The sequence below is a fragment of the Lotus japonicus genome, chromosome 1 (genome assembly GCF_012489685.1).
Source record: "Lotus japonicus ecotype B-129 chromosome 1, LjGifu_v1.2".
NCBI lineage: Eukaryota > Viridiplantae > Streptophyta > Magnoliopsida > Fabales > Fabaceae > Lotus > Lotus japonicus.
The window spans coordinates 108,021,677-108,033,899 of NC_080041.1; the positions used below are offsets into that span (position 1 = coordinate 108,021,677).

The following is a 12,223-nucleotide window of genomic DNA, read 5'->3' on the forward strand; positions in this document are numbered from 1 at the left end:
TGGGCGGTAAGTTTGGAAACTTCCACTTGCAAATGTTGTGCCCTTACTTTGTCAAGATGTTATTGCTTAGCTTTATGTTATTTTTTCGTTGTAACAAAGAAATCAAATGATGACGAACATTATCATTATAATACAAGGAGAATAAGCAATATTATTCCATTTGTAACCAAAAAAAGAATAAGCAATATTAGAGTTAGTGTGTATTTTTTCTTCTCTTTGTAACTTTAAATCTTCTTATCTTCATTATTTACTGATGCTGAGAACCCTTAAGTTTAGGGTTCAACTCATACAAAACACACTTTTAGAAAGACCTTTTGACTCCACCACACCATAATGAGAATCGCATGAGCAATTTAACTCACAAAAAGTAAGCTATGATGATTTCAAATTAGATTAAATTTAAATTTTATAAAAAATAGTGAGAACCTTGTTTAAATAAATTAATTTATTAAGTACAAATATTATATTCTTCGAAACTAACTAAAAATATCATAAAACTCAATTTAACTGATGGAAAAATTTAACAGTAGTTTTTTTTGAAATGAAAATTTAACAATAGTTAAAATACTCACAATATTTTTTTGGTTATAAGAGGAAAGAAAAAAATACTCACAATATAAACATAGAGATATATTTCAAAAAAAAATAGAGGTATTAAATTTTAATTTTTAAAAACTCAAAGTATATTCTATTAAATGTACAAATAACTCATTATACATTATATTTTTTTTTTGAAAGTAACTCATTATGTATTTTTTTTTTGAATTACATTATATATTCTTAATCGAAGGAATTCAAGGATTTATTACTTAAGAAATTAAGGAAAAAAATATTTAAGTAACTAATTAAGAAATTAGTATCGACTTGATTTAATATATTTTTTGAAAGCGATTTGATTTAATATGAAATCTCATAACTCATAATTAGCATATAGAAAAGTCGATGATTTTCTAAATAAGTAGAAAATAAATTAAATAATTCATTGATATTAAAAATAATATATCAAATTTGATGTAGTTACAGATTGTTATCAATTTTAACATCTTTTATTCATCTAATCCAAATTTCTAGGCTGAACACCAAACAATATCCAATATTAGGCAATAATAAAACGTTTTGAGAATTAACTTGAGATTCGAGAAGCAAGTTTACCCCATTTAAAACATGCCGTTTATATTTGTACTAAAAAAAACCACATGCTTTTTATTATTAACTCAAATATCTGAATATTAACCCAAATCTCAAAAGATCTAATTTTAAATAATTATATATTTTTCCTAAAACGACGTCGTAAAACCCACCTTCTTCACACACCATTTCTCTCTGCTATAAATAGAATTCTGCTTCTTCTGATGCGCTCTCCTTGCAGGCTCTCTGTTGATTTCTTCGCTTGGAGGATACCCTCAAAGGTTTCTCTCTCTTCTCTCTCTCTCTATGTACTTTTTCTCTGAGTACTCAGAATCTAACATGCTAGCTGAAGATTTGTACAATTTTCTATTTGAAGCATTTTTTGTTGATTATTCTAATGGGGGATCTATTCAATTTTCTTCACTTTTTTCCTATGTTACTGCTAGCTGTTTGTTCAATGGGGATGTTGATTATAGCTTGTAACCCAATTCTTTGTTTTGGTTCTTCATGACCCACATCTAGATTAAAGGTAAGAGATAAAAAATGAGATTTTTTCTGGTTTGCAGTCGGATCTGTTGTTGATTTGTGAAGTTCCTGATACCCTTTTGATTTGGTAGTGCATGATTGGAAAAGATTTAAATGGGTTGTGAATTTTCGTCATAAAGTTTGATTTTTTATTTTTCTGTCCATTTTGATTTTGATGAATTGAATTGATCTGGCTAACTGGATCTGTAAGTAAATTGAAGCTAGGGTAGTGGGGTTGTATGATTTCTTAGAATAAATTCTCATTCTGTTTATGATTATTTGGGATTTAAGTGGATGGAACCAAGTTCCAACTTTTTGTTAAACTTTTTGCTGAATGTTAATTTTCTTGCCTTGTTTAGGTGTTCTGCAGTGGAAGTTGAGCTGATTTTGAAGATGAATTATTATAATCTTCAGCAGAATGCCTTGTCATCCTGTGAGGAGATGAGAAGCACTCTCCCCATTGCTGATCAGAATGGCCCTGTCGTTTGCCCTAAGCCACGCCGAGTTGGGGCTTTAATGAACATGCCTGTGCAGCCATTAAGATTAAATTTGAGGTAGCTTTTCGTGATATTTGTTCACCTTTTGACGCCATTGTTGTGTTTAAGAAGGCATTGAGGGTCTGATCTGATCTGTGTTTTTGTGCTGTTTATTAGTCAACTATCTGAGGAATCTGAGTCAAAAGCTGGGGCAGAGCTACTTGACATTATTCACAACAGGGTAAGTGATGACTCTGTTGCAAATTGTTTAGTATATGTTTGTTTTGAGGAGGGTAAAGAATTCTTAAGTTGAATAAATTTATTAATTTTTGTCTATTAAATGCACGGGTTTTTATTGTGATATTAGTATGTTGATTTCTATGTGGGAATTTGTGTTGTATTTACCATAGCGGCTTCTTCGAATTTATACTTTTCTACTGGATTGGATTTGGGCCAAAAAATTCTGCCAATGCTTTGCATAGCCGGTCCTTAGTCCGGATAAAGGAGGAATGTTGTATTAGTCTTTCGATAACCAATGTAAAACTGACCCACATCTTTAATATGGATTTGTGATCAATATAGCCGACCTCACTTAGTTGGGTAGGACTATTGTTTGTTTGTTTTTAGGTTTTGGGCTCAAAGATATTTAGTATTTTCCTAAATTTGTTGCTGTCAGCTAGTATCAAAGGATCTTATGTGACTGATTGATTTATTTATATTTATCTTTCATCAGGAGAGTTCTGGAGAAGAGTTTGCAAATCAGATTGCTTCATCTCCATACTTCATTGGGTCTCCTCCAGCTAGAGCCACAAATCCCTTGACCCAAGATGCGCGCTTTGGAGAGGAAGAGCGCCTTCTTATACCAACATTCTCTCCACCTTCAGGTTTACTGTCTCCATCTTCACTATCTTGCAAAGGAGGATGTGCTAGGATGAAGTTTGGACATAAACCAGCTGCAGTTAGAGTAGAAGGATTTGATTGTCTCAGCAGGGATCGCCAGAATTCCGGCATCACTGCTGTTGCTTAAAAAAACTCCATTCATCGAAGTGTACATAGAAGGAGCCAGGTGCCACTACTTACACATGACTTAACTAGAGAGAATTTTGAATGTTTCGGAGGGAAGTAACATATTCAGTTAGTTGTGTAAATAGCAGTTGTTTTGTTTTTCGCATGGTGATCATCTCATTTTGTCTGTCTTCGTGACAAATCTAGGGAGTTGCAGAAAAAGTAAACCTTGTTCTTGAGAAGGTTTGACATGTAAAGAGCTCGTTTTTGTGTAATATAATGCGGATGTTTGAGTGTCTTAAAATATTTTAGGTGATCACCACAAGAATGTTCTGTATAGAATTGGTGATTTTGGTTATTGTCCCTGTAAATATATTTCCGTTACTTTGAGAGTCTATTTATTAGACTTGTTTATCTGATCCTAAATGCAAGGTTTTGTGTTCACTTTACACCTATCTTTATCAATTTTCCTGTTTTGTGGAGTAAAGCTAATTTACTGGTGCTGTTACTCCCAGTCCCATGTATGTTATTACTGAAGATATGTTCTCTCTTTTTTTTCTTTCTAAAAAGACTACACTGCTTGTGTAAGGTTTATGTTTTTAAGTGTATTTATCGAACTTTTTCATTAGGAAGAATGAGCTATGAATAGAATAATCACTCTGAGCTAAACATTTCAAAACTTTTAAGATGAAGTTTCTTGCATCGGGAGTTTAACAAGTTGACTTTGAGAATAATGTTGGGTCATTTGTAATATGTTCATGTCAGTTGAGACTTATGCTTAATTGAAAATATTTTGAGTTCAACCCTGATCCATATTTGAGTCCACACGGCAAAACCTTGCTGCTCCATTAATGCATTGAGATGTGTGTTTTCTCATTTTCATTAGCATGTAGGTCATTCTCTTTCTTTTTGTTTTTTTTGTCACAGGAGTAAAATCTCCTTCTTTTTGTTTGATTCCATTCTTGATTTTTGTGTTTTTTCAGAATTGGCATGATTACAAGTTATTTGTTCACCTGCTGCATAAAAATGATAAAAACATTTTTTGCTTTAAATAATCCACTAGTCTTTTGCAGAACTATAGCTAGGAAAATGGTACTTACAAGTAAAGAGAATCAAACCCTAGAGAACATTACAACATAGCATCACAGATACTCATTGCAGAACCATAGCTAGCAAGCTCTAATCCACTTGAACAAAACACAACCAGAGAAGGAAAAACCACACACTTAAACCCATAACAGAAACAACCTCCAAAGTCAAAACATGATCTACTGCATACAAAAGCGAAAATTTGATGTTGCTTCTTCAAGCCTTGCCGGATCTGCAGAAATCCATCCTAAATAGTTATTTGTTCACTTGCATTATCTAGATTTTATTTTATTTTAACCTCTTTAGGCCATTTCCCTTCTTTATTATATAACAAATTATAAGCTTAAGATTATAAACGAAAGAAATCATATCACATGACCTTTTCCTCAACCTCAGGTATGGTGATATGATAAACACCCCCTTTTATAGGTAAGATGATAAGAGCTTGACTCAGCAGCCAGCCAGCCAGTGCAGTCCACAAAAATTTAATCCTCCTTGAATAACAATTTAAAATATTCTTCTCCGGAAAAATTGTATGGGGAAAAACTCATGAGGATATGTTAATGGACCCCAATTTTAAAATTTGAAAAAGAAAGTAGAGCAACTAGTCTTTGTTCAGATTCAGAGAAAAGTTCTATTCATATGGCATATTTTAAGCTTTTATTGTAAATATTACATTTGAAAATCATCACCACAGACACCACTTTCTTTGGAGTCATTCTATTCTTACTCAACACTAGTAGAACTTCTTCTACAAGTAGGTGAGAACTGAGAAATAGGTTGGAAAAAAAAAAGTGAAAAGTGAAATAAGATAAAGTGATGTTATAGAGAAAGATAAATAGAAAAATATGTTGTAAAATGGTGCAGAGGAAAAAAGAGTAGAAACAATGTAACTTAGATAAACAAAACTTTTCTTGGAATGACTATTGTTTATTTTCACATTTCTTCTCCAATTTTTCTTAATTAGATTTTCTCACTACAAAAGTATTAGTCAAGTAGCTACATGAACCCCTTATCTGCTTCTTTATCTCACTGCAGTCTTTTCCACAAATGTTGCTATCAAAAGGGACCAGTATTTAATACAACCTTAAAGGCTTCAAGTTGAGCTGTTATTTATCATGATTCACAAACCCCACAACCTCTAAATGATTAACCGACTTGTAATCCATGACTACCAGCCAGAATAAGCTCCAAACAAAATCACAGAATGGACTTCAGACTGATTATCAGCCAATAGTCAGATTTTAACCAAGATTGGGATTTTGATGGTTAAAGAAAATTTGTATTTTTTTTAGCCTATTTTTTTCTTTGACGGGTGTCCCCATCCATTTGAGGGCAAACCGTTCGGGAAACCGTTGTAGTCCCTCCCAATAGCTGATCTTTTCAGGGTTTGAACTTGTGCCGTCACCCTTATGAGAGTATAGTTTGCCAACCACTTGTTGGTAATTTTTTTTAATAGTCAGAGAACTTGATAAAATCCATTAGCCTTTTAAGAACTGCAATGAGGATTTGTAAGTAGCAGAAAGACAGTGAAGAAATGCCTCCAACAAAAGGCTATACTGGACTGTAGCATGTGTTTAGTTATCTTTGCAGCTTTGCTAATAAATCAATTAAAGGTTCAGCAAGTTGGTCAGGCAAAACTCTATTTGCATTTTGCTCCATTGTGTTGGACTTATATTCTTTAACAAAGCTCCATTTTATCTTTGAAGTAGGCATGAAGAATATACACCTCAAACATTCATTGCAACGTGAATTCGTGAGCAGACTTCGAGTAAGAAAAGTTCTGTTTACTTTTTGATGTTCATGTGAAGATCTGTTTCCAATTATTTATAGAGGTGTAATGCTGTTTTATATATCTGTCACTCTGCCTTAATACCACACTGTTAGTTGCTTTGTTAGTAAAACTTTGCAGCCCACTAGAAATATAAACCACCAATAATGTGTTCTTAAGAAATTCGGGAACAAAGCAATTATTCATTCATGAGCTCTTCTTATCCAATCATTTGCAGATGCAAATTTGAAACTGAAACAAAAAATGCCAAAATAGAGGATGGCATTTCTCTTGGAAACAGAAAAAACTGAACATAAATGCTTTTTGAAGAAAGATTTCAAACTTAGTAGCCTGCTGGCCTGTGTGCAATGAAGCTGATGCACTGCACTTGGCGAACATTGTCGAATCCAATGATGCGCACAAAAGCGGTCGGGTATGCCTTCACAGCCTCATCAAGTTCCTTCAACACCTGGGCAGCATCACTGCACCCAAACATGGGGAGCTTCCACATGGTCCAGTAGCGTCCGTCATAGTATCCAGGTGACTTGTGGTTCTCACGGTAGACAAAGCCTTTCTGCACATACAAAATGCAGCAAACAGATCATCATCACGATACTTTTAGCGTGTTTGATTCTGTGGTGAGAAGTCTCGTAATCAATTATAGAGAGAAGCTACAAAGTGTTGTTTCTGAACATATCATGCTTTGGATTGTGTGTAACATCAATCCAACCTGCTATTTGTAGTTTTTCTCAAGTGATTATGAAACTTTCTACGGCAGAACCAAAAATGCTAATAATGAAAAATAACAAAGTAAAGAACCAAAGGGTTTGAAGAGAATTGACCTCCGTCTCAAATTCCAAGCAAGGAACCCACCCCTTCCTAAGAAGGTATTCCACTTCCTTTAATAGTTGCTCTGTGGTGAGTGGTGGCAGGTATGAAAGAGTCTCAAACTTCTTCTTGCCAACAGGAGGCCACACCTAGTAGTATGCATAAGATTGAGTAAAGAGGTAAGCAAATTTGTACTTGTTTACATTTGCCAATGACTTTAATGTCATTTCCACAATTGATTCTAAACCCATAATCAATTCTTGGGAGAAGCTTTTGCAAGTAGCTTTTATGTGTCAAAATTGATTATGAGGAGATAGAAGCTGATCCAAACTTGGTATTAATTTAAGTAACCTTATTATGGTACAAAAAATATGTAAGATGCATTGTAATCATTTTGAGGCATCTTACCTGCATGCATTGTACTCTTCCACCGTTGCTTGCAATGGAGGTAATGTCAGTGTTGGTCTTTCTAACTGGGAAGCCAGCCATGGACTTGAGGCCAGTGAATGGAGCCACCATGTTGGCCTGTGCCGGGGAGGCACCATTAATGGTGGTGACGGCGGAGGAAGTGATCATAGAGGAAGCCATTTCTTTCTCCTTTCTTAGTTCTCTAGTCAGAAATACTTGCAAGTCTTGCACTCAAACAGGGTATATATAATGGTTTAGTTTTGATAATTTCTGATGAAGTGGTCTGAAATTGAGTGGATTTGGATGCTGCCTAATTTCAACCATTGGATTGTGAAATGATAAACATTGCAGCATATAAACCACACGAGAATGGGGGGTTTTTATTGTAAAATTTACACTTGAAAATCATCACCATAAACACCACTATTTTTTTTCTTCTTTGGAGTCATTTTATTCTTACTCAACATTTGTGCAACTTCTGATAAAGTGATATAATGGAAAAAGATAAGTAGAAAAATAAGTTGTAAAATAGTGTAGAGAAAATAAAAAAGAGTGGAAACGATATATTTTATTCTTTCTGAAATGATTACATTTTATTTTCTCAATTCTTCCCCTTTTGTTTGTTGGATTTCCATTTTCAAAAGTACAAGTCATGTAGCTAAATGAACCTCTTATCTTTTTCTTTATCTCAGTGCAACGTTTCCCACAAGTGTAGCTATCAGAAGGGTCCGGTATTCACAAACCCCACAACCACTAAATGATTAGCCAATTAGTAATCCATGACTACCAGCAGGAATAAGCTCCAAACAAAATCACATAATGGACTCTAGACTAGTTATCAGCCAATAATCAGATTCTAACCAAGATTGGAATTTTGATGTTTAAAAAAAGTTTGTTTTATTTCTTACTTTTGGTCTTTGATAGGTGTCCACACCCTCTTCGAGAACAAGACTAATTTCGCTTAGGAAGCTGTGACAGTCCCTCACAACGGATGACTTTCTTGGAGTTTGAATTTGTGTCATCACCCTTACAGGAGCCTACCTTGCCTACGACTACTCTAACACCCTGTTGGTAAATTTGTTTTATTTTGATAGTAAGATAACTTGTTAAAATCCAACTAATTATATTTGGCTCTATGTTGAATTGAGATTCATTTAGCCGTTACAGAACAACAATTATGGTTTGTAAGTAGCAGAAAGGTCAGTGAAGAAAAGCCTCCAACAAAGTGCTATACTGGATTAGCATGTGTTTAGTTATCTTTGCAGCTTTGCATGAATCAATCAAAGGTATAGCAAATTGGTCAGGCAAATGTTGAGTGCAAAAGTTGTAATTTTTTTGTAACAGAAGCTCTGCAAATATATTTGTTTCCAAGGATACCGTGAATTTCTATTTGGTATTGAAAGTTCAGTAGCTACATGGCCAACAGAAGTACAGTTGAAGTATGCTTCATGTCTGGTTAAAATCCTATAAAAGGGTCAAAAGTTATAGCTATTAGGTACTAGCTAGCAACCAACACTTCAAAAGATAGACAGAAACTATGTGAACTTAAATGTCCATTTATCTAAGCATTTTGCTCATTGTGTTTGGCTTATAACTTCTTATGTTCTTTAACAAAACTCCATTTTACCTTTGTAGTAGGCATGAAGAATAAACACCTCAAACATTCATTGCAATGTGAACAGACTTTTTTTCGGACAGTAAGAAGAGTTCTATTTATTTTTTATCTAGAAGTACGAGCGAGGATCTGTGCTTATCAAAAAAAAAAAAAACTAGGATCTGTTTCCACTAATGCAAACAGATAACTTGACACATCATAGTTCAATTGTGTAATTGGTCATAGACATTTTGACTTAACAATGACATTTATAAACACACCTATTCAGAACATCCATTTGTGTGAGGCTGTTTTATATATCTGATACTTTGCCTTAATATCATACTGTTATTTCCTTTGTTCGTAATCATTGCAAACCCACTAGAAGGAAAACCACAGATAATGTGTTCTTAAGAAATTTGGAAACAAGAAAATTATTCATTCATGAGCTCTTATACATTCATTTGCATATGCAAATGTGAAACTGAACAAAAGATGCCAAAATATAGGATGGCAAAGAAAAAGAAAAAACTGAACACAAGGCCTTTTTGTATGAAGATTTCAAACTTAGTAGCCTGCAGGCCTGTGAGCAATGAAGCTGATGCACTGCACTTGGCGAACGTTGTCGAATCCGATGATGCGAACGAAAGCATTGGGGTATGCCTTCACAGCCTCATCAAGCTCCTTCAACACCTGAGCAGCATCACTGCAGCCAAACATGGGCAGCTTCCACATGGTCCAGTACCGTCCGTCATAGTATCCAGGTGACTTGTGGTTCTCACGGTAAACAAAGCCTTTCTGCACATACAAAATGCAGCAAACAGATCATCAACTATCAAAGCTAAAAGTTATATTAGCAAGTTTAGATTGGTTTGGTTCTGGCACACAATTTAAAGTATGGTAACTCTAGAAGCTGCAATTTGTAGCTTTGCAGCTTCTGCCAGAAATTGATTATGGGGCTTCCCGCCGCAGAACCAAACAAACTCATAATGAAAATCTAGAATGTAAAGAACCAAAGGTTGGCCTACTGGAGGTAAATTTATCTCCGACTCAAATTCCAAGAAAGGAATCAACCATCAAAGCTCATAATATATGTATATCATGTTTAAATCGGTGGTGACACAAGTTTAAATCACGATACTTTTAGCGTGTTTGGTTCTGTGTTGAGAAGTATCCTAATCATTTATAGTGAGAAGCTACAAAATGCAGCTTCTTAACGTATCATGTTTTGGATTGTATGCCATCACTTAGCCATACCTGCTACTTGCAGCTTCTCCCAAGAAGTGATTATGTGACTTATTACCGCAGAACCAAACACGCTTATAATGAAAAACTACAAAGTACAAAGTAAAGAACCAAAGGGTTGGAAGAGAATTGACCTCTGTCTCAAATTCCAAGCAAGGAACCCACCCCTTCCTAAGAAGGTATTCAACTTCCTTTAACAGTTGCTCTGTGGTGAGTGGTGGCAGGTATGAAAGAGTCTCGAACTTCTTCTTGCCAACAGGAGGCCACACCTAGTAGTATGCATAAGATTGAGTAAAGTGGTTAATAAATTTGTACTTGTTCACATTTGCTAATGACTTTAATGTCATTTAGTACATCTTTGGAAACTATCCCACATTCAATTATTGGAAGTTTTTGTGAGTAACTTCAAGTGTCAGAATGGATTATGATGAAATACTGTCTTAATCAAATGTTATTATTTTATATAGTACAAAAACATGTAGCATTATCATTGTAATCATCTTGATGCTTCTTACCTGCATGCATTGTACTCTTCCACCGTTGTTTGCAATGGAGGTAATGTCATTGTTTGTCTTTCTAACTGGGAAGCCAGCCATGGACTTGAGGCCAGTGAATGGAGCCACCATGCTGGCCTGTGCCGGAGAGGCACCGTTAATGGTGGTGACAGCGGAGGACGTCATCATAGAGGAAGCCATTTCTTCTGCTTTCTTAGTCAGAAATACTTGCAAGGCTTATACTCAAACAGGGCATATATATTGCCAAAGTGATAAACATTGCAGCATATGAACCTCACGAGAGTGGTAAACTTTTGAATGTTAGCCTTTACTATCGGAGTCACTATGATATTGCCACGTGGATGAAGTGCCATAATCTTATCTCCTCCTAAGAGAGCACTTGTGTGATGGTGGTGAGGTTGGTGTTTTCCTTGCGGTCCTATTTGTATGCTGGCCTGATGGAATTTTGTGACCATGCCTCCATAAATATCTTTCAGGTAAAGGTACAGAATTTTGTTGCTATGTTCAGGCTTTGGCTGTTCAGGGAGGTGAAGGACAGAAGTTAAATGTAAAAGAATTTCAGGCTAGAAAAATGTCAATCCAAAGAGCCCTCTCAAGTGACAGTCTCTTGCACGTCCCATATGTAATTTCAATCCCCGAAATCACATTTATCCATAAGCTTCAATATGTAACTTCTCAGTTAAATTCAAAAAAAAAAAATTCAAAAAAAACTTCTCAGTTAACATGCTTTGGATGCTATCCCTTTTGTTGGGTCGTAGTTGAGAATGTGCTTTCGTTTCTACTGTTACATGAGATAACAATTTGAGGTGAGCCTAATTTTACCCCAAAAGTCACTAGTCACAGTAAGACTTTTCAAACCGAAAAGCAAAGTCATTGGACTAGACCGGCCCAACCAATAGCTAAGCCCAACCCTACATCGATCAGATTAAAGGAATCGTTAACTTCTCTCATAAAAAAGACTCATTTGAAGGTCAGCCTAATAAAAGCGTCTGCTCGAGATTGGTGAGATTGTGTCTCCATTTCCTTGAAGTCGGCCGCGTCTATGCCATAGAGGGACGAGACCAAGGATCATGATGGAGACTGTGATTGTGAAAAGGGAATTAAAGAGACTTTATTATGTAATCACACACTTCGGTCTATAAGAAGTGGCCTAGGAAATGAAATGGGACATGCTCACTTGTATTATGAGAGATTAAGGTTTGAGTCGTGTTGGCTTTATCTTGGTCTCTTAAGGTTCACAATGAGATTTTATTTGGTTCACACTCTCGAGCCTCTTTTGCAGATCACCTTCTAAGACAACGGCTTATCGAGCATTATGGTTGCCCTCATGCCGTACTCGGTGGCCACCTGAGCGGCTTGATGCATGCTGCCTCCTTCAACCTGATGTCCTCGGGAAAGTCAGGTCCTTGTCTAAGACCTTTACGGATGAAAACCATATGTCCCAAAATGAGTAAGGCTCTTTGACCTTCAAGTCTTCAAACTCCCTCAGCATATCATGCCAATTAATCATAAATATCTTTATCAAGTAAAGGTACATGTTAAAAAAAGTAAAGGTACATGTTAGGTGTCCCTAATTCTAACATGGTATCAGAGTCTCTTTGATCAAGCGGTTCAGAGTTCGATCCCTGCCGCTCCAATT

At 35.5% G+C, this 12,223-nt stretch overlaps 2 protein-coding genes across 3 annotated transcripts; one reads left to right on the forward strand and one right to left on the reverse strand.

Moving 5' to 3' along the window:
- Positions 1 to 1,289: 1,289 nt before the first annotated feature.
- On the forward strand, positions 1,290 to 3,583 carry LOC130728981 (uncharacterized). The gene is made up of 4 exons (XM_057580572.1): positions 1,290 to 1,409; positions 2,013 to 2,207; positions 2,307 to 2,370; positions 2,863 to 3,583. The coding sequence occupies exons 2-4, from the start codon at positions 2,047 to 2,049 to the stop codon at positions 3,154 to 3,156; spliced, it is 519 nt and encodes a 172-aa protein (XP_057436555.1). The 5' UTR covers positions 1,290 to 1,409; positions 2,013 to 2,046; the 3' UTR covers positions 3,157 to 3,583.
- A 2,594-nt stretch (positions 3,584 to 6,177) lies between these two features.
- On the reverse strand, positions 6,178 to 10,843 carry LOC130728983 (ribulose bisphosphate carboxylase small subunit, chloroplastic 3-like). 2 transcript variants are annotated; one of them, XM_057580575.1, is made up of 5 exons: positions 10,585 to 10,825; positions 10,313 to 10,338; positions 7,231 to 7,423; positions 6,837 to 6,971; positions 6,178 to 6,568 (listed from the first exon to the last, which is right to left on the reverse strand). In XM_057580575.1, the coding sequence occupies exons 1-5, from the start codon at positions 10,762 to 10,764 to the stop codon at positions 6,338 to 6,340; spliced, it is 765 nt and encodes a 254-aa protein (XP_057436558.1). In that variant the 5' UTR covers positions 10,765 to 10,825; the 3' UTR covers positions 6,178 to 6,337. The 2 variants fall into 2 exon arrangements, with proteins under 2 accessions (XP_057436558.1, XP_057436557.1); XM_057580574.1 differs by lacking the exons at positions 6,178 to 6,568; positions 6,837 to 6,971; positions 7,231 to 7,423 and adding an exon at positions 9,243 to 9,622 and having other exon boundaries at positions 10,204 to 10,338; positions 10,585 to 10,843.
- Between the last annotated feature and the right edge of the window lie 1,380 nt (positions 10,844 to 12,223).

What these genes read in the sequence shown, in the direction of transcription:
- LOC130728981 (XM_057580572.1), top strand. Translation starts at nt 2,047, where the DNA reads ATGAATTATTATAATCTTCAGCAGAATGCCTTGTCATCCTGTGAGGAG. An exon ending in CCATTAAGATTAAATTTGAG is followed by an intron (nt 2,208 to 2,306) that starts GTAGCTTTTCGT and finishes GCTGTTTATTAG; the next exon opens with TCAACTATCTGAGGAATCTG. An exon ending in TTGACATTATTCACAACAGG is followed by an intron (nt 2,371 to 2,862) that starts GTAAGTGATGAC and finishes ATCTTTCATCAG; the next exon opens with GAGAGTTCTGGAGAAGAGTT.
- LOC130728983 (XM_057580575.1), bottom strand. Translation starts at nt 10,764, where the DNA reads ATGGCTTCCTCTATGATGACGTCCTCCGCTGTCACCACCATTAACGGT. An exon ending in GAAGAGTACAATGCATGCAG is followed by an intron (nt 6,972 to 7,230) that starts GTAAGATGCCTC and finishes GCATACTACTAG; the next exon opens with GTGTGGCCTCCTGTTGGCAA. An exon ending in GCTTGGAATTTGAGACGGAG is followed by an intron (nt 6,569 to 6,836) that starts GTCAATTCTCTT and finishes TTGTATGTGCAG; the next exon opens with AAAGGCTTTGTCTACCGTGA.